General features: G+C 40.2%; 2 protein-coding genes across 4 annotated transcripts in view; one reads left to right on the top strand and one right to left on the bottom strand.

Moving 5' to 3' along the window:
- Positions 1-15215, bottom strand: part of LOC139126270 (DNA polymerase epsilon catalytic subunit A-like) — a 106355-nt gene extending 91140 nt beyond the window's left edge. The window contains exons 1-4 of one of the 2 annotated variants that reach the window (XM_070692315.1): positions 15104-15215; positions 14312-14407; positions 5148-5289; positions 3295-3375 (exon numbers count right to left, since the gene is read on the bottom strand). In XM_070692315.1, coding sequence (XP_070548416.1) covers positions 3295-3375; positions 5148-5289; positions 14312-14385 — 297 coding nt within the window. In that variant the 5' untranslated portion in view covers positions 14386-14407; positions 15104-15215. Of the gene's footprint in view, positions 1-3294; positions 3376-5147; positions 5290-14311; positions 14519-15103 lie in introns of those variants that run through there. The other variant, XM_070692316.1, reaches the window with a different exon arrangement.
- LOC139126271 (large ribosomal subunit protein mL40-like) lies at positions 14543-22635 on the top strand. Of its 2 annotated transcripts, XM_070692317.1 has the most exons (4): positions 14545-14759; positions 17144-17212; positions 19041-19208; positions 21839-22635. In XM_070692317.1, the coding sequence occupies exons 1-4, from the start codon at positions 14704-14706 to the stop codon at positions 22140-22142; spliced, it is 597 nt and encodes a 198-aa protein (XP_070548418.1). In that variant the 5' UTR covers positions 14545-14703; the 3' UTR covers positions 22143-22635. The 2 variants fall into 2 exon arrangements, with proteins under 2 accessions (XP_070548419.1, XP_070548418.1); XM_070692318.1 differs by lacking the exon at positions 17144-17212 and having other exon boundaries at positions 14543-14759.
- Positions 22636-25424: the final 2789 nt, after the last annotated feature.

Raw genomic sequence — 25424 nt, 5'->3', positions numbered from 1 at the left:
TGGTTTCGCGGACGAGATGATCGAGAAAGTCGTCTGTCATGAACACTTGGACAAAATCCAACTGATCACCCGTACACCCCAGATTGTGAAATGGGCCAGATTCGTCGCCGTTGAAAGGAAATAAAGTTATTTCGTCATTTGAAGTTTCTGACCACTCCAGATCGGCTACAGTAACGTCGTCTGCATGTAGATCTTCGATCAAACGCTGGGCGAGTTCAGCAGGATCGATGTCACTCGCGCTGCCATTTTCCTGTCGATATGTTTCCCTCGCAATCTCCACTCGCAGTTGTTGTTCAGATATTTCCTCTGCTGTGAAACCTTCAAAATCGCTGTCGGAATCAGAGTCCCCAAAGAAAATGTCCCAAACGGTGTTGTTTCTCACTTCCGGGGTCGACATATCAAAACAAACTTTAAATAAATGAATATTTAAATCTGTAGAGTTTTCCCACGGTGCGGGTCGCGTCACTCAAAGAAAAGTTCAGGTCGTCTGTGTGTGTGGGGCGGGAAAAAATCTTTTATTCATGAAGGGGGCGGGAAAATGTATTCATGTATGTGTGATGTCGTAGGCAAGATGTTGTTAAACGTCATTGAGGCATGTGTAGTCGTCACGACAAAAACTAACGATGTAATCAATCCTTGTTTACTAATTAAAAATGCAGGCCTATTGAGGCCGTAACGGGATCACTGTACTGCGTTTACACAGGCCGTGTCAGGCCTAGCCGGGCGTATGTGAATACAATTAGTGGGGCCGTCTCAGGCCGAATCGGAGCGCAAAGGGTTAATGAGGTACAATATGTGGCATCATAGGGTGTCCAATCATACCATATATGAAAGGTTTAGCACTTGTGGTTACCGAGTTATGGACAAATATGTATATTTGAGGTCAAAGGTCACGTGACATTTTGTGAAAGCGTCTGAGATATCTGCGTGAACGGATGGACTCACATGGATGGACTGACGGACTGACATGACCCAATCTATGAGCCCCCTGGACTTTATCTGTGGGGACTAAAAACTGTGTCACTGCATCCTTTTTGCAATATGAATACGATGAGAAACTAAATTTTTATTTTTCTTGGCCTTATACATGGGAGTCTATGGACTGCCTTATACATGGGAGTCTATGGACTGCCTTATACATGGGAGTCTATGGACTTCCTTATACATGGGAGTCCATGGACTGCCTTATACATGGGAGTCTATGGACTGCCTTAAACATGGGAGTCTATGGATTGCCTTATACATGGGAGTCTATGGATTGCCTTATACATGGGAGTCTATGGACTTCCTTATACATGGGAGTCTATGGACTGCCTTAAACATGGGAGTCTATGATTGCCTTATACATGGAGTCTATGGATTGCCTTATACATGGGAGTCTATGGATTGCCTTATACATGGGAGTCTATGGATTGCCTTATACAGGGGAGTCTATGGAGGCGAAAACTAAAAAGTCCTCTAACACGGCCAAATTTGATCGCATTGTGAAACAAATCAATGTGCATCTGTATGAGGTAGAGTACTATCCTTTTACCAAGTTTGAACGAAATCGCTCCAGGCGTCTCTGAGATATCTGCGTGAACGAAAAAAGTCATAAAATATGCAAATGAGCAATTAATTAATAAGCCACACCCACCAAAATCTAATCAGATCTAAGTCTCATCATGATAATACCAAATACCAAATTGCATGACATTGGACCTAAGGGTTCTTAAGTTATGAGTGGAACAAAATCTGTCTACGGACGGACGGACAGACGGACACACACACAGACATTGTGGCGACATAGGACACCTTTGGTGCTTCGCACCACGGTGTCCAAAAATCGTAATAAAATGGCCGCCTGGCGGCCATATTGGATCGTATCACAAAACAAATTGACATGCATATCTATGACATTGGTCAATGTCCTTGTACCAACTTTGAATAAAATCGGTCGAAACATGCCTGAGTAATGGCTCTGTACATGAAAAAATCGTAATAAAATGGCCGCCTGGCGGCCATATTGGATCGTATCACAAAACAAATTGATGTGCATATCTATGACATTGGTCAATGTCCTTGTACCAACTTTGAATAAAATTAGTTGAAACATGCCTGAGTAATGGCTCTGTACATGAAAAAATCGTAATAAAATGGCCGCCTGGCGGCCATATTGGATCGTATCACAAAACAAATTGATGTGCATATCTATGACATTGGTCAATGTCCTTGTACCAACTTTGAATAAAATCGGTTGAAACATGTCTGAGTTATGGCTCTGTACATGAAAAAATCGTAATAAAATGGCCGCCTGGCGGCAATATTGGATCGTATCACAAAACAAATCAACGTGCATCTGTATGACATATGAAGTAATCCTTGTACCAAGTTTGAATGAAATCGCTCCAGGCATCTCTGAGATATCTGCGTGAACGGACGGACGGACGGACGCACGCACGCACGCACGGACATGACCAAACCTATAAGTCCCCCCGGACGGTGTCCGTGGGGACTAAAAAACCCTCAAATTCTCCGTGTCATTACTCGGAACGTGCCATGCAAGAGCAAAGTGTACATATTCTGAACGTCAGTTTGATCGTTAATGAGATTCAGTGTTAAGTACGAAGTATGTTCTCGGGGACCGCTTGGTAGATAAAGTTTAATATATTCCAAGATAGATCGCACAAAGAACCTCAGCAGTTGCCTGTCCCGTTTTTCTCGAAGGTCTATGCTTAAACATGATTCCTTCACTGAGCTGGTTGACTGTCTGTAATTTAGCTGATGCACTGGGCATATACCCAGACAGTAGACGATGATACAATCCAATGGGCCATCTGAAAACATATTTCAATTTTGCTTGTGAAATTCAACTTTAAAAAGTGCACAATGATAATGTTATACACATAACACCAGGTTTATGTCCTCATACATCATACATGTAAACTTCAGTATTGTCTGTGACGCTACCTCTGCAGTAAACTTGGACATTAATCCTGGTATTTGTAATAGCGGGAATGTAATAGGGCTGATTGCAAATGATGTCACATTCTCTCTCATTAATATGCATAAAATTAATATTTGACCGCATTTTCAGCATAAACAACGAAAGGATAACCTGTTAGTGTTACAATGGATACAAAAAGTGAAATTTATTTGTATGAATTTATGGTTTTGACAACAAGCTACAACAACAGCAGCGCATACGACAACAACATTTGTCCGAACTTCAGTCAGCGTTGTCCGAAAGTCGCGCGCGTGCAGCTATATTTAGTAACAAACCTGAAATTGCGATCAACGCTATTCAAGGTTTACCTTAAACCTGTTTCCATCTTCTTCAATAAAATAGTAATCCACAGCACTGATCAAACGTCTGTCATCGTCAAGTATTTCAGTCTGAAAATAAAAATACATTAATTATTTCAGCATCAAGTCATTCTGTCACTTACACTCATATGTTCTCTATCTATGGTTTATACTCTTTCTGTGATCAGAGCATGAAAACTTGTCTTGCAAATTTGACAGGTACTTTGAAGACAAGTCATCGTTGATGACACAGTCCCCCATTTGTTTAATGGGTACTTTGATTACAAGTCCTTGGAGAGGATAGAGTCCTGTTCATTAATTAGATCTGTTTAAAGATGAGTTGCATGGTAGTGAAAACATAAAACCAATGTGGGCTGCCACCCTAATAACAAAAGGTCATTAAATAATTCAATTAGTAATTAATCGACAGGATGTTGCCAAACATTTTCGCATCCTATTATAACACTGACAGATCATCACGTGTACCACATTTCATAAGCGATACCACCAAGTATCAATGACTTGTATTACAGCACTGTTAGATCTACATCTGAACAAAGTTTAATAAAATTTGATGTGTTTTTTTGGACAAATAACTCTAATTAGGAAAATTCATCAAATATGTAAATTAAAAATTCAATGTCAAAGTAATTTCAGCTCAACATCTGTACTAAGTTTCATCAAATATGATGCAGTATTTCTGGAGATAGCCCACTAATTAGGAAAGTTCATTAAATAGGCAAATTAGCAATAATTTGAATGACACTGATGTCTTCATTCAAATGTTAAAGCAATGTGAGCTCAACATCCGTACCAAGTTTCTTAAAATTTGATTAACCATTTCTTGACATATCAGCCTAATAACAAGAATTCATTAAATATGCAAATAGGCAGTTAATTGGCATTATACTATTACATATCCATACACACCATTGCACCACCAAAAGATCAACATCTGTGTAACGTTTCATCAAATTTGATGCAGCATTTCTGGACATATGACACTAATTATGAAAGTTTATCAAATATGCAAATAAGCAATTAATTGACATGATAGTGCTTAATGTCTTCACACAGTACTAAAGTACTGATAGATCAACATCTGTACCATGTTTCATCAAATTTGATGCAGTGATTCTGGAGATGGCCCACTAATTTGAAAAGTTCATTAAATATGCAAATTACCAATTAATTCCCATGACACTGCTAAGTGTCTTTGTACACTAATATAAGACTGTGTGCTAAAAATCTGGACCAAGTTTCATCAAATTTGCTGCAGTATTTCGAGACTTATCACCCTAATTACAAAAATTCATCAAATATGCAAATTAGCAATTTATTGATGCAATACTGACTGTTTGCTATCAAAGCTCTGTGTGACGAACATCTTTACAAAGTTTCGTCAAATTTAGTGCAGTCACTCTAGAAATAGAGCTCTTTTTCAAAAAGTCATTGTCAATGACAGTCCCCACTTTTTTAATAAAATGTCCATCACACAGCCATATTACTAGATTGGATCACAAAAAAAATTGACACGCGTATGTATGACATAAGGAGTAATTCTTGTACCAAGTTTTAATGAAATCGCTCCAGGCATCTCTCATCTCTGAGATATCTGCATGAACAGATGGATGCACGCACGCACAGACATGACTAAACCTATAAGTCCCTCCCCGACGGTGTCTGTGGGGACTAATAAATATATACATGTACTCCAAAATATTGCACAACTGCATCTGTAAATGTAGTTTATTGACATACATATTGTTTGTTTCAGAACATGGAGAGATGACAACAATATGGTAAGTGGTGCATTGATTCAAATGACTATAACTACATTTTCATGTATATATGGAACATACCGGGTGCATGTTTATCAGCCATCCCAATCTCTCTGCTGGTTCTTTATATCTATCATATCCAAACTTTGAATCCATTTCATCATTGGCAAGACAGTACTGGAGACGAGCTTCAGATGATTCACTCCGGGATTCTTTATCAGATCTGAAATGATAACATTGATTGGAAAGGAAGATTAGATTTATATTGCCTTCTTATGCTTTGTGAACACACCACAACTGCATTGTGATAAACTAAGGATGTTGAAATTACGTCTGGAACCAGAGAAGGATAAAATATTCACCGGTATTATCACGGTTTAAGATTTGATGTTCAGTTTGAATCTGCGTGATTGACATGATACGAAAATTGGAAATGAGTCATTATTGATACGTTGTTTACTTTTTATGTGGCGTTGATTGTTCAGCTCGAAAAAAAACACTAAATACTTGGAGCGTACCAAAAGATATAAACGCACACGTACTGTGTATAATAAATACATGCAAACACATTTGATTCAGTAGTTCTCTTTTTGGAAAATTTGTTGGTCCTGAAAAGGACCGTTTGCATTTGTGTACTATACATAGTCATACATTGTTCAGACATGAAGGCCTATAGTGTCATTTATGCCCGACGTAAAGTACGTCCAGTATGTTCGGGTAGAGACCATGCTCAAGTACCAGCACAAATTCTGGTATGATCTCTTGCTTTGTCCACAGTTTCATAGGCGCTCCTTTAGTCCTTAGGTGGGTAGTCTGCTAAATCGATCGATTTTCGGCTTGATCTACCAATCCCGTGGTCGATATTCCTGCCACTGTTACTGTATTTAGGTTGCAGTGGAGTGACGGGCATATTGACTACGGGATTGATTGATCGAGCCGAAGATCGATCGATTTAGCAGACTACCCAGCTAAGGAGCGCCTGTGCACTGTGTGTATATCTTCCTTCTTCTTTTCAAATTTCAAGTTGTACCCTCTTTTCAACGTAATGTTAAAAGCACAATGCGTAACAATTGCTCAGCTGTTTCCAAAAGAGTCAGCAGCAGCTTCATCCGGTGTTTGTTGAAGTCTGCATCTTTGAGTTTTGTAATTTTTTGCCTTAACACACTGCGTGAGTGTGTTGTTGAGCAATACAGTAAAGTTAAACATTTTCTTTCCTGATCCAAGCCATGGATTTGTGTGTGTTGTATCAAAGTGAGAACAAAATAAAAATTCACACAAGTAGTCTCAAGAATTCAATGTGCTGACAAAACCGGGATTTTTTACGCCTGCTATCACTTTCAGCATGTTCGGTCGTCACTGCACACGGTTCATACGTGTCGCTCTTCATACGGTGCTGTGTATTCCCAGCACCAGGAACACATGTACTGTTGCAGGGGGGGATCAAGATATGCTACGTTCAGACAGGTAAAAATTGAAACGCTTCTGCAACACTATTTGTGATTTGTAAACACGGGATTAATAGTTTGAGTCCGCTTGTGTCCATACTCACAAAATTAAGCCATTGTTTTGGTGTTTAAGATGTCTTAATGCGCCCTCTCGAGTTCAAAAGGTGTGTATAGCCAAGCATAGTAGGGCATTGTAACAAGATGGCTGAAATGAACGACGTTGTACTGGACTTGTCTTCTGTTTTTTCACCTGCTGCATATGCGGTCCAGACCGAGTCATCGTCGCCTTAATGATCTGAATGCAGACCAAATGCAATGGTTAACCGATTTAGCCCTTGCGTTTAATACATTCAGAACTGTAATAAAGGGAAAGCGGCTCCACGCATCACCTACACTATTTTTTTCGTTCTCTGTGTTCATTTTTTTATTTTGTGCGTTTGGCTATTGATGTAGATATAGGCTAAACCATGGCGAGACGTAGCCATAATCTGCCTGTCGAATGACAGTGTGATCCTTTGTAAGGTACTGAGCCTCTTTCACATTTTTTACATGTGATCCTTTGACGCTACGTTTCGAAACCAGTGTGGTTTCTTCCTCAGTCGCTTTTTTGATATTTTCTCCCCTTGGATTTTTGTTTCACTGTTTGTGGCTTAATCATTGTCAATGTTTTGTTTGTCCAGTAAGGAGGCTAGAATATTTATATTCGAGTCAGTTGATTGTGTTTCATTTTGTTCGGTCTTTTCTGTAATATTGTGTACTTGTGCATTTATGAGTGTGTCGCCAATGTTGGATTTCTTTTTGTATGTAATGATTGGCATAGCTACATCTATAAAGGGCTGAAATCTCCGATATATGTCGGATATTTAGCACGACAGAATCTAGTATCGTCTAGTATAAAAGCAAGAGTCAGTCCTTGGAAGTCGGGTTTGACCAGAACTTTTAAGGTTGTGAAATCTCCAATATATATTGTATATTTACACGTGATTTGACAGAATCTAGTATCGTCTAGTATCGCAGCTGGAGTAAGTCCTTAGAAGTCGGGTTTGACAAGAACTGTAAGGTGGTGAAATCTCCGATATATATCGGATATTTACGCGCGATTTGACAGAATCTAGTATCGTCTAGTATCGAAGCTAGAGTCAGTCCTTGGAAGTCGGGTTTGTGAGGTGGTGAAATCTTCGATATATCCCTTTTCCTGCCAAGCGCCCTTGTCCGTTATCCTGCCAAGTCAGTAGAAAACCGCCCCATATGTGCCTGCAAAAGATTAGCTCTCCTGCATGTTATCCTGCCAGGCATTTTGGCAGAAATCGCCCATTTTCAGGGTAGTTTTAGCCGTACTTATACGTGTTAGACTTCGATAATTTCTACATGCCCGTAGACAGGGGAAGGAGCTCAAGGGTTGCTGCAGAAAAAAATTGAGGTCACCGGCTTTTTTGCCCCTGGGAGTGCGTCATTTTTATTGCCGTTTCATGTTTATTTTTTCGGAAATAAACTCCTTCAGTATTACGCACGTCTGCTATGCACAAACATCACCTCACTCGTCTGTTAGTCAGAGACCCTGAGGGTCGTGCTAGGGTGCAGCAGCACCGTCAAACCTGTCCTGTTTCCCCAGGGTAGGGTCAATTGAATACGTACCTTCAACGACTTGGCAGTGTAGCACAAAAACTACGTTTTTGCCGTTGTATAACGACATGGCTGAGCCATTGAAGCACAGCTCCACGTAGTTTAGCCAGCTCAGTTGGGAGTTGGCTTACGAGTGTTACCGTTCATTACTGACTTAATCGATGGTTCCTCAGTCAGGTACGGGTTTGTACCGACATGGCTTGGGCTGCAGCTAACCAGTGATAACCAGTCACAGTGTTCGAAATAATCGGTGGCAATGGTGGCATTTGCCACCAAAAACTGTCAATCTGCCACCAAAATTTTTTTCTGGTGGTATTTTTCTGCCACTAAATTTTGGGTCATCATGTCATCGATCCTACGGCTTGAATGAAGGAACACTGAAGGAACACGCGTTGTCGGACGGCGGAAAAAACTCATTAGCAAAAAAAACCCAAACTAATTGCGACATTTTGGCATGAATGAAAACATAGCGTGAATCCAAACTTGTGATTGGCTAATCTCCATATCGATGACAGCAGCTTTTGTACACTTGACATGTTGTTGTTCTCTGTGATAGCCGCATAATGCAGTCATAGGGCACAAGATAAAAGCATGTTGTGACATTTTGAAAACAAAGCCAAACTGCAGCATGCGTGATTTAAATAATAATAAATACTTGCAATTCATTAGCCAGTACAGGCTCAAAAATTCCTATCGCCCGACGCCCGTTAAGCGTTGCTAGCGAATTTTGCGGTCGGGCAATTAAAATCAATAATATGCTTCCCGTCCGACGGGCAAGTCCACCAGCGGTTGAATTAACTAAGCTCTGGACAATTCAAGCTTGAAAACGTATTTCATTAGGTCTGTACACGTCTACAATCATTGTAAGTCCTTCAACTCTCAGAAGTGTTTTCTGAAAACCCTTGAAAATCCGCCCGACATCGCAAAATAATCGTTCTTGCTGTTGTAAAACACAAAAAGTCGTAAAAATAGAGTTTTGCGACATGTTCTCTCCGACGACACGGAGTGAACTCACTGTTTTGTATGTGTGCCGTAAAGTGGTATGCTCTTGACAGTGGTTGCCATTCTCTTTGTGCAAGCGTATGAGTTGTATGACAGTCGATCGGCTTCACGCGATAGTGTAATTGCACCATGTGCTTTGTAAATGGATGTAAACTTATTCAAAGCCATATACTAGATCTCGGCAATGCTTACTGTTCAACGTAAATCAACACCCAGATGAAAAAGTACAAGTTTACATCGTAGTCGAAACAGGCTCAGTCGACCAAGGAGGCCACATATTGCAGCTACGTAGTGCGTGAGATGCAGACAGTTTCAAATTACGTGACCTTGGTTTTTAGGGATCGGCTCTCACTTACAGAAAACAAATCTGCACTGAAGAGTAACAAAAACGAAACTTGAATCTGCTCTCTTGACGAATACATTTATCAATAAACTTTGAAAGACTGCTGTGCTCAGTGAGCAAACATGTAAACAGGTAAAAGAGTTGCAGATGTACATGTGCGTATGCATTGGCAGATAAACACTAGCAGAGCAGTTGTTTGTGATCTCAGCTTGATAATAAAGAGCAGCAGCCAGCCATGCACATTGTAAATCACACAATCTTATTACTCTTATGCAAAGATTTTAATTTGGATAGGTTGTGGAAAAATTCCAAATTCAAAGATGTTTTCTAAATGGCCAAATCTACAGAAAAGACTAAAGTATTCTCACATTTCTTCTGGGACATTTCAGATTTGGTAATAGTCCTTCATTTTAACAAGATGTAGTTCATGTTTGAATCTGTTTTTTCCCTCTTTGAATTCACTTCATATGGCCAAACTCTTGCTCTCTGTTACAAATTACTGAGTACAGTTATTAGAAATTTAGGGCAAGTACTTTTTCCTCTCGGGCAAGTAAAAATGAAATTCACGTGTCCCACGGTTAGTAAGTTTGAAAATTTTTTTCGAGGCATGCAGTATGGGTTGACTTTTTGTGACGTGTACTCACCATATTTTCAAGAATTTATAAATTAGAATGAGTATGTGGCAATGACAAAATGTTGTATTGTACTGATCACATAATGTGTTGAACTGCCACCAGATTTTTCATAATTGCCACCAGATTTCATATCCGGTGGCAAACTTTTGCCACAAGAAATTAAAAAGTATTTCTATCCCTGCAGTCACTACACCAAGTCTTCAGTTCACTTTTGCGATGCACGGGTGCAACGCAATATGCTTCCATTGTTCTAGCCATCGACGTGTCCACATGCCTGGCAGCCATATTGTACTGCTAGCTGGTTTGCATAACAAAAGCAGTCCCTGCTAACTGCAGGGGTATCCCCGTAGCATATTGACCTTATGTCACCTTTTGAATTCTCTGTACGCAAACAGCGTACGTAGTTACCAATGCGTCGGCAAGAGGATACGTTTGCCTGCAAACCAGAGCCAATACTTCGGACGATGGAATAATAAAAAAATCCAAAGCTACGTCCATTGAATGGCACGGCCAAGGCGGTGAAGGACGTTGCCTGGCTTGAACTTGCAGAGCTGAAGCCCAGCTTAGTACGTCGGACACCAGTTTGTAATGGTATTTCCGAGTCGTTCATATCCGTTCCATCTGAGGAACAAGTCGAGCCGTCCCGTCAAAAATACGTTCTCATTTTCAGTCACGCACAACTGAATAAGTGACTTTCGTCTCGCACCATCGGCACATCTGCCAAGTCGTTTGCAAGAGGTAGCCTTCTAGATTAGCAATGCCGAGTTGGTCAAGTTCGGCAGCAATCTCTATAGTGCCAGGCAGCCAAGTACGTCCAACTCCGCCAGAAAACGTCACCATGCTATCCTGCCAAGTCCGCTAAAAGCGTTAAAAAAAAAACAGCCCCCTCGGGTGTGGGGACTGGCGGACAGGTTTCTGCACCTTTCTCTGTCTATCGACTCCCTGCGAACCCATTTCGAGGGGAAAAGGCGTTCCTTGTCAGAAAACCTCTCCTCCGATGACCCCTGAACGCACAGGGGATAGCAAAACGTAGTGCCGTCGACTTGGCAGGAAAGGGGGTACCCAAAAAGGGCCCGATTTCCACCCGGTTGGGAGAATAACGGTCACCAGTGCTTAGATTCTGGCTACACCGAATTTCAAGCGGATTTTCACCGACTTGGCAGGAAAAGGGTTAAATCGGATATTTACGCGTGATTTGAATGAATCTAGTGTCATCTAGTATCGAAGCTAGAGTCAGTCCTTGGAAGTCCATAACAAGGTAAAAATTTACTGATAATGTATCAAAGTCCATCACATAGTAAAAATTTACTGATAACGTATCAAATCAACCGATAACATAGTATCGAACGATAACGTAATTTTTTCTAACTGATAACGTAGCTAAAATTTACCAATAACATAGTAATTTTTCCTAACCGATAACATATCAACGAACCGATAATGTAGAAAAGTCAACTAATACTGCATCAAAACAACCAATAATGTATCAATTAACTGATAATATATCTGATCAAGTGATTCATGGGGAGTGATAAATCAATTGATTTATAGATAGATAGATCTATGGATAAATTGATCACTCACTCAATCGATAAATCGATCGATCTACACTCAGTGTGACACTTTTCGGACGACCTCAGTTTTCGGACATTTAATGATTATTCGCGCTCGGACGGGTTACTCATTTTACTTTTATTACAACCACAAAACTTTATAGTACTCTTTGGGTTCTACACAAGTCATCCACTGGTTAGCTGGTAGCCAGCTACTAGCTAGTTAAGAACGGCTATTAGTGGCTAAAAACTGATAATAGCTTGAATAGCTGGGCCTTCTTGGGACTCCTCACTGGTTAGCTGGTAGCTAGCTAATAGCTAGCTAAGAATGGCTATTAGCAGCTAAAGACGGATAATAGCTTGAACAGCTGAATAGCTGGGCCTTCTAGGGACTCCTCACTGGTTAGCTGGTAGCCAGCTAATAGCTAGTTAAGAACGGCTATTAGCGGCTAAAAACGGATAATAGCTTGAATAGCTGGGCCTTCTTGGGACTCCTCACTGGTTAGCTGGTAGCTAGCTAATAGCTAGCTAAGAATGGCTATTAGCGGCTAAAAACGGATAATAGCTTGAATAGCTGAATAGCTGGGCCTTCATGGGACTCCTCACTGGTTAGCTGGTAGCTAGCTAATAGCTAGTTAAGAACGGCTATTAGTGGCTAAAAACGGATAATAGCTGAATAGCTGGGCCTTCATGGGACTCCTCACTGGTTAGCTGGTAGCCAGCTAATAGCTAGTTAAGAACGGCTATTAGCGGCTAAAAACGGATAATAGCTTGAATAGCTGGGCCTTCTAGGGACTCCTCACTGGTTAGCTGGTAGCTAGCTAATAGCTAGCTAAGAACGGCTATTAGCGGCTAAAAACGGATAATAGCTTGAATAGCTGAATAGCTGGGCCTTCATGGGACTCCTCACTGGTTAGCTGGTAGCTAGCTAATAGCTAGTTAAGAACGGCTATTAGTGGCTAAAAACTGATAATAGCTTGAATAGCTGGGCCTTCTCGGGACTCCTCACTGGTTAGCTGGTAGCTAGCTAAGAATGGCTATTAGCGGCTAAAAACGGATGATAGCTTGAATAGCTGAATAGCTGGGCCTTCTTGGGACTCCTCACTGGTTAGCTGGTAGCTAGCTAATAGCTAGCTAAGAACGGCTGTTAGTGGCTTAAAACGGATAATAGCTTGAAGAGCTGAATAGCTGGGCCTTCATGGGACTCCTCACTGGTTAGCTGGTATCTAGCTAATAGCTAGCTAAGAACGGCTATTAGTGGCTAAAAACGGATAATAGCTTGAATAGCTGAATAGCTGGGCCTTCTAGGGACTCCTCACTGGTTAGCTGGTATCTAGCTAATAGCTAGCTAAGAACGGCTATTAGCGGCTAAAAACGGATAATAGCTTGAATAGCTGAATAGCTGGGCCTTCATGGGACTCCTCACTGGTTAGCTGGTAGCTAGCTAATAGCTAGCTAAGAACGGCTATTAGTGGCTAAAAACGGATAATAGCTTGAATAGCTGAATAGCTGGGCCTTCTAGGGACTCCTCACTGGTTAGCTGGTAGCTAGCTAATAGCTAGCTAAGAACGGCTATTAGTGGCTAAAAACGGATAATAGCTTGAATAGCTGAATTAATAGCTGGGCCTTCTTGGGACTCCTCACTGGTTAGCTGGTAGCTAGCTAATAGCTAGCTAAGAACGGCTGTTAGTGGCTAAAAATGGATAATAGCTTGAAGAGCTGAATAGCTGGGCCTTCATGGGACTCCTCACTGCCACTGGTTAGCTGGTAGCTAGCTAATAGCTAGCTAAGAACGGCTATTAGCTGTTAAAAACGGATAATAGCTTGAAGAGCTGAATAGCTGGGCCTTCTTTGGACTCCTCACTGGTTAGCTGGTAGCTAGCTAATAGCTAGCTAAGAACGGCTATTAGCGGCTAAAAACGGATAATAGCAATCCAGCAATCCCGCACTGTTCTCGGATGCGGACTGTCCCTGTGTGTTGCGTTCCGACACCTTGTATCGTACAGTGTAGCTAACTTCGCCAAGTTTTTAGAGCCTGAAATAGCTTCTACGGAAAAAAAAACTATCCAAAACGGGACAGCAGCGTCACCTGACTTAATATGCGGTAGCATGACTTGTAAAACGCTATCAATACGGAGCGAAGTGAGTACAACGAACAGCATGTCATTAAATGTCCGAAAACTGAGGTCGTCCGAAAACTGTCACACTGAGTGTAGTTCTGAGACAGGACTCGGGCATTTGGAGTAAAAAAGACTCTTATTTTGTAGCTTTCTGTAAATATTAGTGGTCTTTGGTATTGATATATCGACTGATTGCAGTAATTGGAAGGTTAATTTCCTGACGGGCAGTAATTAGTAGGACCGAACGTAGCCCGGGAAATTTTGGGTTGTATCATTTATCCAGTGCACTACAGACTCAGCATAACTTTGGTGTCTGCATATGTGCCAGTGGCATTGTGTTGAGTATATCATGGAGGTTTGATAGCTCCATGAGTATATACATATCAATTCACCTGGTAGTACCCACAGGCACCACCGTAGTTGATAGCGCTATCAAATACGGTGGTGCATGTGGTAGTACCATGGACGTAGACCATAGGACATGTACACTATGATGTAGGACCTTCGCTGATTCAGAATCTTACCTGGTTGACGTTCCAGGATTCACCGCCTCCTCATCGCGGTCCGCTTTGTAACGACCGCTGTTTTGTAACACCATGTTCACTTGATCTTTTGCAAACCTGTATCAGTATGAATAAATCGCAGTTACTGCTCAGCACAAAGATCATACATTATAATGGTTGGACTTCTTTTGACTTGTTTTCAGACTTTGGCGCGGATTCTGTGTGCGCATGCGCACTACCACACCTAAATACCAACAAACAAAATAACAGTAAACACACCGCAGTCCAAAATTTTGCAACTTTCGTCAAAAGTTTCTTTGTATGATTGAATTTTTAACAAAATATGTCCAAGGCTATCCTCTTAAAAATGATTGCAGTGTTACACGACATTTTGAGTTGAAAGGTTAGGGGTCATGTACAACATGGCGACGTTCGTGCAAAGTTTGCTGCGCGCAGCCCATTGGCAAAGGTATCGTGAAATATTCCTTTTAATTCATAGATTTAATCACAGTCGTTTGAAGAGCTATTCAGCGCTGGGATTATTTCGCCCCATAGACGAGTATACAGAAGCGAGAAATACCCCAAGTCAGGAAATGAAATGGCTATTTCCACAGTCGCTCGAGAGTTATTCAGCTCTGGGACTAGTCGCCCCATAGACGAGTATACAGAAGCGAGAAATACCTCAAGTCTGGAAACAGAATGGCTATAAAAACCACGCCATGTCACATTCCGTGTCCGATTTCACTGTGAAAATTAGCAAGTTCAACTATCATGCAACCGTCGATCGTTCCCTACCATTCTAAAAATTCATACCTGATACTTTATCTGATTCAAAAACGCTCGGTTCCTGTGATTTTCGGCCGAATTCGACGGACAACTCGCCAAAACCTGGGGGTGAGCAACATTCCGGTCACCTCTTGGGTACCTCCACTTTACTGACGTTGGCGCAGCCTACCCATGAGGGATGACTGGAATGTGCTCACGCTTATGTTTTGGCCAGGTGTCTCTTGAACTCGGCCGAAAATCACAGGAAATGAGCATTTTGTAAGCAGATGAAGTATCAAGTATGAATTTTCGTGTGATTTTCGGCCGAGTTCAGAAGACACGTCGCCAAAACATAAGGCATGAACAACCTTCCAGTCACCCCTCATGGGTACGCGGCGCTAACGTCAGTAAAGTGGAGGTGCCCAACGTCCACTGTGAGGTGCCCGGAATGTTGCTCACGCTTATGTTTTAGCGACGTGTCCGTCGAATTCGGCCGAAAATCACACGAAACGAGCGTTTGTGAAGCAAATCAAGTACCAGGTATGAATTTTGAGAATGATAGGGAACGGTCGACGGTTACATGATAGATGAACTTGCTACTTTTCACGGTAAAATCGAACATCGAAGTTGACATGGTGGCAAAATCCCTATACGAAATAGCCATTCTGTTTCCAGACTTGAAGTATTTCTCGATTCTGTATACTCGTCTATGGGGCAAATAGTCCCAGAGCTGAATAACTCTCGAGCGACTGTGGTATTTCGTATAGGGATTGTGCCACCATGTCATCTTCGACGTTCGATTTTACCGTGAAAAGTAGCAAGTTCATCTATCATGTAACCGTCGACCGTTCCCTATCATTCTCAAAATTCATACCTGGTACTTGATTTGCTTCACAAACGCTCGTTTCGTGTGATTTTCGGCTGAATTCGCGGACACGTCGCTAAAACATAAGCGTGTGCAACATTCCGGTCACCTTACAGTGGACGTTGGGCACCTCCACTTTACTGACGTTAGCGCCGCGTACCCATGAGGGGTGACTGGAAGGTTGTTCATGCCCTATGTTTTGGCGACGTGTCTTCTGAACTGGGCCGAAAATCACACGAAAATTCATACCTGGTACTTATTCTGCTTAAAAAACGCTCATTTCCTGTGATTTTCGGCCGAGTTCGAGAGACACCTGGCCAAAACATAAGCATGAGCAACATTCCAGTCATCCCTCATGGGTAGGCGGCGCCAACGTCAGTAAAGTGGAGGTACCCAAGAGGTGACCGGAATGTTGCTCACCCCCAGGTTTTGGCGAGGTGTCCGTCGAATTCGGCCGAAAATCACACGAAACAAGCGTTTTTGAATCAGATAAAGTATCAGGTATGAACTTTTAGAATGATAGGGAACGATCGACGGTTGCATGATAGATGAACTTGCTAATTTTCACAGTGAAATCGGACACGGAATGTTACATGGCGCGGTTTTTATAGCCATTCTGTTTCCTGACTTGGGGTATTTCTCGCTTCTGTATACTCGTCTATGGGGCGAATAGTCCCAGCGCTGAATAGCTCTCGAGCGACTGTGATTTAATAGTGGACATACTTTGAAACCAATGACCTATCCTGAACCATGTTTCGTAGATAATGGAATCAACCGTGAACTTAGTTACGAATATGAACTTAGTTACGAGTACAAGTCTGCATGATCCATAGCTGCAAAATTGTAGCTCTACGGTGAGGCGGTCGGTGAGTTTTGGTTTTTGCGACCTCGCTCACCAGTACAGCTATAATGCCGAAGGCCCTGAAGCATACAAAATAAGCACGCTGCACATGGCACGGCATTTTCATGTAAAATCCCATATATTTACTGCATTTGGTCATACTGATTTATCACTACTTTTTGTAGACTTTTTGTAGAATTAATGAATACGAGTCGATCATAAAATAATGTGATCAAACTGGTAAAAGAGGAAAGGTGTTTGTAAACAATGAAGTGTTTGTCTTCAAGCCAATACATGACGCAGTTTATGATGAAACTGATAACAATGGTATCAGGCATTCTGTATACTACTACATTATTTGTTTGTTTGTCTTTGTTTACAGAATTGCAGTACAAAGCAGATCATTTGCAGGAAGCAGTGTTCTTTCTTTTAAAATCACAGATCCTCTCAGGTTTGAGCACCTTTACTGAAAGCTATTCTAATTGGATGAATGTTCACTGTTAATATCAGCAGAGGAACATTGGATCACCAGATTTTAACACGAAATCACTGCTAGAGATTTAGGAAAAACAGCAACATTAATTTGAAGCATTAAATAGCCTTGTGAAAAAAATTCAGCAGCTATGTGACAAGGTAGAGACTTGTGAAAGCCTCTCCAACATCTAGATGTCCATGATAAGGATAATAAAATCATTAGCAAAAATAAAGTCTGTAGGTCTGTAAAGATCAGTCAAGACTTGTGATTTTGCAGAGTTTCTGTTATATTTCAAACCATGGACATCAACAGAGAAAAGAAAAAATTTCAGAGAAAAGTGCATCATGCATGTAACTTTATGTTTGTCTGATGTGTCTCATATGAATTATGATGTAAATTGGAGTTCATCATGATCATCATAAATTACTGCTACATACCTCAAGAGACATTTGTAGTATATTTTAGTGAATAAGACACAGCTTTCCATCCGACAAAGGTCCCAAAGGCATGTTAAACCATGGGGGACCCAGAAGTCTGTTGTTGTTGTTGTTTGTATTGTTGTTTATGTTTCTTAATAATTAATACGTCATTGCCGGCCACGCGATCGGCTAATTTCAAACGCCCAGTATAACATTGGTGCTGCACCAGTGCCCGGGTGATTCAAACTGAGTACAATGTGTCTCAGCACAACCCCAAAATTGTGATTTTTCCAGTGCTTTTCAAGATGTGAGGTAAAGTGAACCCCAAATTAGCTTTGTTATGTCTATTTCGGGTCTTGTCATGCTACTTTTCACTTGATCACTTGTGAATGAAGTGTTATTTTAACACTCCGAAATTTGGATGCGTGAGCTTGAAGGCAGCTGAGCTTGCACCCCGTGTAAAAGTATATGAAGAGAGTATACATTTGGAGAGTTGCATCGGGTCAAATAATGATAGCGTCCTTGTAATGTTTCTTATGACATGATCTACATTACATTTGAAACAAAAACAACACAATAGTTATGTTTGTTGAATTTTATTGGTAAACAACAACAACACACTAATAAACATAAACAACAATACAAACAACAACAACCAGACTTCTGGGTCTCCTGCGTTTAAACTTTATGTAAAAATGTGAACTTAAGATGTACAGAGTCACTCATGCTGAAGGTTTTACCAGTGTTGAACAGTGATTTTGAACTGATCAGCATATTTTACAAATTACTGTAATAAGGTCATGTATGAAAACTGATAAAGAATTTTCTTGAACTTCAGATGTACATTGACTATATGGAAGTAAAGTTTTAATCAAATTAATTCCCTTTATAGCTTAAAAATGATGCAAAACTAGCTTTGAAATTACCCTGCATTCATTGACACATAACCTTGTTTATTGCTGACTATGCTTGAAAATATTACAAGTGAGTTCCCATGTAAACTTGACGTTTCCCAGAATGCTCTGCACCTTAGAACATGAAAAGAATCATTTCTAATAATATCATGACTGCCTACTCTTAATTTTCTATGCTGTATCATATCAGTTTTTGGTTTTGCTAAAACCTAGTTCTGCTGTAAATGTGACTTTTCAAATACAAAACCATTTTAAATTTACATCTATAATTCATTATTCTAATTATTCAAAGTCACTGATATTCAGGTGATTTTTATGAACTTTTCAAATGAGGCACTGAAGTCTTGCTTTGATCTTTATTCAACGTGAGTGATCTGAAAGTCAAGACATCTTAGGGTTTTTACTTTGTTGTATTTGTATTCAAACGCATTTACAATATTCTTCTGAGATCAATATTTTAATGCTCTACAGTGCTGAACCTCCAAAAAAGAAGAAAAAACTAGACTTAACTAGATTGCTTGAGGAGAGAGAAAGACGGAAACAGAAGAAAATCAGCAAAATCATGGAGAAGCTTGGTCCTGCTGAACTGAAGCCAATTGAAGAATTCAAAGTTGACAAAAAATGGATGGATAAGTCAAGGTAAGGTGTTGTCTTGACACTGAGCAAGGACATGGTATTGGAAGTCTAAATCAGGAAACGCCAACATTGTCTGAGTTTGAGTGGAGAGTGAGTGTGACACAAAGTAGCATTTTACAATATACATGTTAGCTCCCATTTTGCTGTGTCTATGAGATGAATCAGTGCAAAAAATCATATGAGTTGTCTGTCTATATGTCTGACTGGCTGTTGCCAAAATTTGAGAACCACAGCGCGTATAATTGTAATTTATGGTTTTAAGGTGCACCCTGAGTCGTAGGTTTTGGTTTAGATCAAATAACATGTTCCAAAATTAAAGTGAGTGAGGCTGAAGAATGTTAAAAGGTCAAAATCAAAATCAAAATTCTGGAAGAGCCAGTCATTTTACTATTGATATTTACTTGGTTGATATTGTAGGTAAAATTATGTACACAACACACAATAATTTCCACCAATGACATACAGACCCTTATATCAATAAGTGAAATCGACATGTATGTCACAAAATAACCAAGATAACAACAGAGATGCAAATCTTTGAACCAATTCTTAACACAATGAGACAGTGCAGCCTTGTGAAATTTCTCTTAGGTCGTGTAAAGAAAATTCTTTGTTTGCCATCCTTGGATTTTTGAAAAACCTACCAGCCAGCCAGCAAAAAAACAAACACAGAAAAAAACACAACATAGATCAATCGCATAAACTTTAACTTTCCCATCAGTTTATGGGTCATAATTATGAAAAATCATCTGTTACATTTACCATGCAGTGTTTCGTATGCTGTTCATTAAGCACGTTGAAAGCAATGCTTGGAAACAAAGGTTATACTTGTATAAGTACAACAAGCATACTTAGAGTTAGGTGACTGTGAGTCTGAACAAAAATTCCATAATATGTCTGACTAGTGTCAAATAAACACTAGTTCTGAGCACTGTTTCTGGTGAGTTAAATGCTCCATTAGCTGTAACTTTACGGCTGACTCGCAGCGTGTTTGCAAGGTTATATCTGATTGGTCGATTGTCACTATTCACAGCAACTTAGGGAGTTTATTTGTATTATTTCATTATAACGGTACGATTCTGCCAACCAATTGGATAACAGCTTCGAAATCGCTGCGAGTCGCCCCTAACTTTAAAGGCCATTTACTCTGAATTTTGTGTATCAACTACTTTTTTAGCTGAATTCCAATAGCACTGATCTCAATGTAAGGTTTGTCACTAAATATAGCTGCATGCGCAACTTCGGACACCGCTGCCTGAAATTCGGACAAGTTTTATTATTGCATGTGCGGTCGTTGTTGCAGCTTGTAGTCTGAGCCATAAATTCATAAGAATTAGTGTGACGTTTTGTATGCATTATAACACAAGCAGGTTTTATTTTCATCGTTCTTGCAGAAAATGCGGACAAATATTTATTTTTGCATATTAATGACAGAAAAATGACGTTAAGTGATCAGTCCTATTGCATACTAAAATGCTTAATATTCTGCTTGTCAAGACAGCAATGCCGAATGGTCATTGTTATTTTTGAAAACTGATTTCTAATCCGGACTTATAAAATGTCCAAATCGTTTTTAGCAGAAAAAAATGTTCAAAGTAAGAGCAACTAACTTCAACCGCGTACAAACTATTTGGAGCATTCAACAACAAACATTTCACCGGCGGTACCTGCTTGCCCATCCAATATCCTGATCGCAGAAAAGCTGATGGAAATTCAGTTCCGTTCCTTTTTCGAAGCTAAACCAGTCAAGAATTGTTTTCGATCCGTCTTGTATGGAGACCAAACAATTTCACGGTTTGAAAACTTTGAGGGAGAAATCAACTTGTGAAACGGTCGATCGATCTTCACTTACGGTACACTGCAGTCCGCTACAACAGGAGGTGCACATGTACACTTTACGTACAGCGGTTGATGTACCCCTTTACGATAGGTAATCTGATTTGTATTGAAACGATCATATGACATTTGCATTTTTGCGACATTTAAGTAAATTGCTGTGACATTGGGCACAAAGCGCTGTATTTTTGAGCATACGATCTGTGTTTGTTTTTCAGATTTTGTCCAAAAACCTACCCACATGCGGATGGCAAACAAATTTATATGGCGTTTTACTCAGTTCACACATAAAACTTCACAAAGACAATCCCACTTGACAATGATTGAATCAATCACAGACAAGAAGTGTTACAACCCAAACAGAGATCAACAGTTTCTAAATACAGTTGATCCAGTTGGGATTCTGTAATCAAATAATGAATTGTATCATCCAAGGATCAGAAGATAAAACCATTGTATGGAACAGAGGGTCCATGGCTTGCTGTTCAAAACCACTGCAGATCTGTATATTAAAATGACAAAAACATTAAAAATTTAGGACAAGTCTAACTGCAATACTCTCATTGTCATGTACCTCACTTTAACATGATGAAAATGATATTAGGCGACATTGTTTCTCAGAAATTTTGGATTGATCTAATGATTGCTGACGTTCATGGCACTTTGTTTTTTACACACACATTGCTGGTATAGGGTGGTTTCACAAGCCTGACATTTACAGCCTCTCATTACTGTGCTTCCTCTCAAAAAATGTTGTCATGTTTTCTGCAACTTTTTTGTGTTTTTTCCATTTATAGACAGAGAACACAGCCTACAATGGCATTTGAAGAAAGCGAAAGACGGGCCTTGTTACAGAAAGAGTGGTCCAGGTATAAATATCAACAACATCTCAAAGAATCTCAGATGGTTAATAGAGTATTGAGTGCACAGCAGTATGCCTTAGAGCAATTGAAAAAAGAAAGTGAAGAGCTCTATGAGATGGCTGTTGAGTGTGATGACAGTTTACTTCCATTGGAATTTCATGGACCTGTAGAAACTCCAGCATTGACAGATTATGATAGTCCAGAGGGAGAGTATGTTGATATTTCAAAAGATTTTTGATCAACAATGTTACAGACACAGCAAAACCATCATAGATGGTATTGAAAGGACTCTAACATTTCCACCAAGGTAGAATGGCAATATTTACGGTATATATCCTACAGCAACAATGATGTCTTCAGTGTTTGGTGACTTACAGATGTAAAATATCAAATTGTTTATCAAACTACTTTGAGTTTCTAGCATGCAGGCTTGGCTGATACACAATCAGTAGAGAAGAAATGTTGCTCATCATCTGAGGGTACAAGAAGATTAGAAATACCGTAAGATGATATGGTTTGAGGCTTTAATACCAAAAGCTTTGACAGAGCTGAGGATGAATTGGAGTCTAAATGTGTAACCAACAATAATGAAATCCTCTATTCAAATTGAATAAGAATTGAATGTGAAAATAAGGTACCAAAAAAATAACTTCTAAAAGAGACTGTGTTGAGTAATAAAGGACACCCTTGACGATCTGTTGATGGTAAAAATCAACAATATACCACACAAATTGGTTTCTATATAGTGTTTTTTTCTGTGAGGATGAGTAACTGAATGGTTTAGAAAGCTATGAACTATCAACCCATTATTGTGGCATTTGCTCTTGGATCTCAGTCCACCAATCATGATGCAATTCATGTGCCAAACCCTGTCAGGGATGGCTGCACAAAGCTATTTGTAAAATAATTGGTTTTATACATCCAAGAAAATATTCAACATAGATTTTTCAAATGTGCATTTCTTTTTCTCAGTCTGTTTTGGTCGTATTGAACGTGAACAAGCCTTGCAGGTCAAGGGTTACATTTTCACATTTTTTCTTTGTTTTCATTCTATATTTTACGTTCTATCGTCAGTGAGTTACATTGCAAAAATAAAAAATTGTTTACCTTTTGCAGACGTTTTAGAGGGTAATAGTATCTGTCCCCTGTCCCCCCTTTTTTGTAACGCACATCGTCAGGTTCCATGTTCATATGAGCATACCCTTGTATATTTAACATTTCTGAGGCCGGGACAGCAGACGACAGTTCAGAGGCGCTCGCGTGCATGGCTGTCGTCGCGTGCACGTTCCATTCCAGCCACCGCGCTCATGTACACGGCAGTCATAGCAACGTATCATCGTCATTCTCCGCCGCATTTCAAATACGCGCTTCATTATTGCTGTAAATACGTGCTGATAAGAACTCTGCCGTGCATGCCGCGGTGCAGAATGACCGGGTGTGAGAGGAACCAGCAGAATGCAACTGTTTCTATTCCCTTTTGTATTAATGATACCTCATTTTTGTTGAGGCTTTTATTTATTTAAATCACGATGTAAGTTCTCCAGCGGTGAATAGAAACTTAAATATGAAATCATGTTTACAACGCTTATACACCATCATTTAAGAACAACAGAATGCCCGTGAGTGTACAAGCAGTAGGACTAGCTTTGGAGCATAGTGTACAAGCACTAGGACTAGCTTTGGAGCATAGTGTACAAGCACTATGACTAACTTTGGAGCATAGTGTACAAGCACTAGGACTAGCTTTGGAGCATAGTGTACAAGCAGTAGGACTAGCTTTGGAGCATAGTGTACAAGCAGTAGGACTAGCTTTGGAGCATAGTGTACAAGCACTAGGACTAGCTTTGGAGCATAGTGTACAAGCAGTAGGACTAGCTTTGGAGCATAGTGTACAAGCAGTAGGACTAGCTTTGGAGCATAGTGTACAAGCAGTAGGACTAGCTTTGGAGCATAGTGTACAAGCAGTAGGACTAGCTTTGGAGCATAGTGTACAAGCAGTAGGACTAGCTTTGGAGCATAGTGTACAAGTAGTAGGACTAGCTTTGGAGCATAGTGTACAAGCAGTAGGACTAGCTTTGGAGCATAGTGTACAAGCACCAGGACTAGCTTTGGAGCATAGTGTACAGCACTATGACTAGCTTTGGAGCATAGTGTACAAGCAGTAGGACTAGCTTTGGAGCATAGTGTACAAGCAGTAGGACTAGCTTTGGAGCATAGTGTACAAGCACCAGGACTAGCTTTGGAGCATAGTGTACAAGCACTAGGACTAGCTTTGGAGCATAGTGTACAAGAACGTGTGTCTGCATAATTTTGTTGAAGATTGCCATCCAGTCTCAAGGGTCACAGCTTGTCAATCTGTTCCAGTGATTAATGATAATTGTCGGGGGGTATTTACCTTTCAAAATTCTCAAATTCTGAGGCGAAATGAAACAAAATTGTTGTATGAAGGCTGATGGATGTAGCCGTGATTGCTAATGTAGCTATGAAGAAAGTACCACTACTATACCAAATGAAAAGGGCCCTCTTTCATTTGTATGAGAAAAATGAGGTGTCTTCATCCCACCACCATGAAAATTATGCCAGTGAAATTTAAGACAGATTCTTCTTTGGTCTGTTACATTTATAAGAAACTTTGACAGACCATGTTGATAGGCTGAGTATTGAGTAGCTGTGATATGTAATTGTGCACTACCAAATTTGTAGATATTCATATCCTACAGTAACTGTCAAGGTTGCCTAGTCTGTGCTTACTCAGTGTGTCATAACATGGATTTTTTTCTCTTACAAAAGCTCCACATACTCAGAGAGACCTATGCATCTCACTATCAGCAAATTCTCAGGTACTACGTCCAGGTGAACTTATGGTCTTATCATAAAGACTGGTGAAATTTCCATTTCACTGCATTTATCAGACCAAGGAATACTGATGTGTTGAAGAACAGGTCAACAGGACCATCACTTTTGTGGTGCTGATCCATTGGACTGAAAGATACAGGAGTCACTTATCCCTGCGTCTGCAAATGGTATCTTCCAGTACAAAGTACGACATTGATTGGGAGCTGACCTGCGTCTACTCTTAAGAAAATCCACACACCTGTTAAACAAATTTATAGCTTGGTCTAACAATGAGAATAAGGAAATTGACCAATCAAAGACAACCTTACAAGAGAGCTGCTGGCAGTCTCAACCCTAGAAACATTTTTGCCATATTCATACAGATGTTAAGTGACTAGTTATAGAAACTTTTAATGATTTTTTTTTCTCTAATTTTGCTTTCTATGTCAATAGAAAGTTCCGGGCTTATGTTCAGCATCTCGAGAGCTTTTAGCCAGTTGGTTGGCTGAAACCCGTTGTTCTTATTGAATTATTTCCGAACTGCCAATCAGATAAAGAATAGACCTATTTTTGGAGCCCTTAAGTTGATGTAAATATGGCAATGGCTTTGCTCCAGAATAAATAGGACACATAGCATTCTACAGACTCACTATGCCAAAAGAACATGTGATGTCTGTACAAACCA

The sequence above is a fragment of the Ptychodera flava genome, assembly GCF_041260155.1.
Source record: "Ptychodera flava strain L36383 chromosome 3 unlocalized genomic scaffold, AS_Pfla_20210202 Scaffold_27__1_contigs__length_13241970_pilon, whole genome shotgun sequence".
Taxonomy (NCBI): Eukaryota; Metazoa; Hemichordata; class Enteropneusta; family Ptychoderidae; genus Ptychodera; species Ptychodera flava.
The sequence above is the reverse complement of the archived record's forward strand: the minus strand, read 5'-3'. Positions and strand labels throughout refer to the sequence as shown.

Coding starts and splice junctions, on each gene's coding strand:
- LOC139126271 (XM_070692317.1), top strand. CDS start 14,704: ATGTACAACATGGCGACGTTCGTGCAAAGTTTGCTGCGCGCAGCCCAT. Junction 14,760..17,143: donor CGCGCAGCCCATTGGCAAAG/GTATCGTGAAAT, acceptor CTTTGTTTACAG/AATTGCAGTACAAAGCAGAT. Junction 19,209..21,838: donor AAATGGATGGATAAGTCAAG/GTAAGGTGTTGT, acceptor TTCCATTTATAG/ACAGAGAACACAGCCTACAA.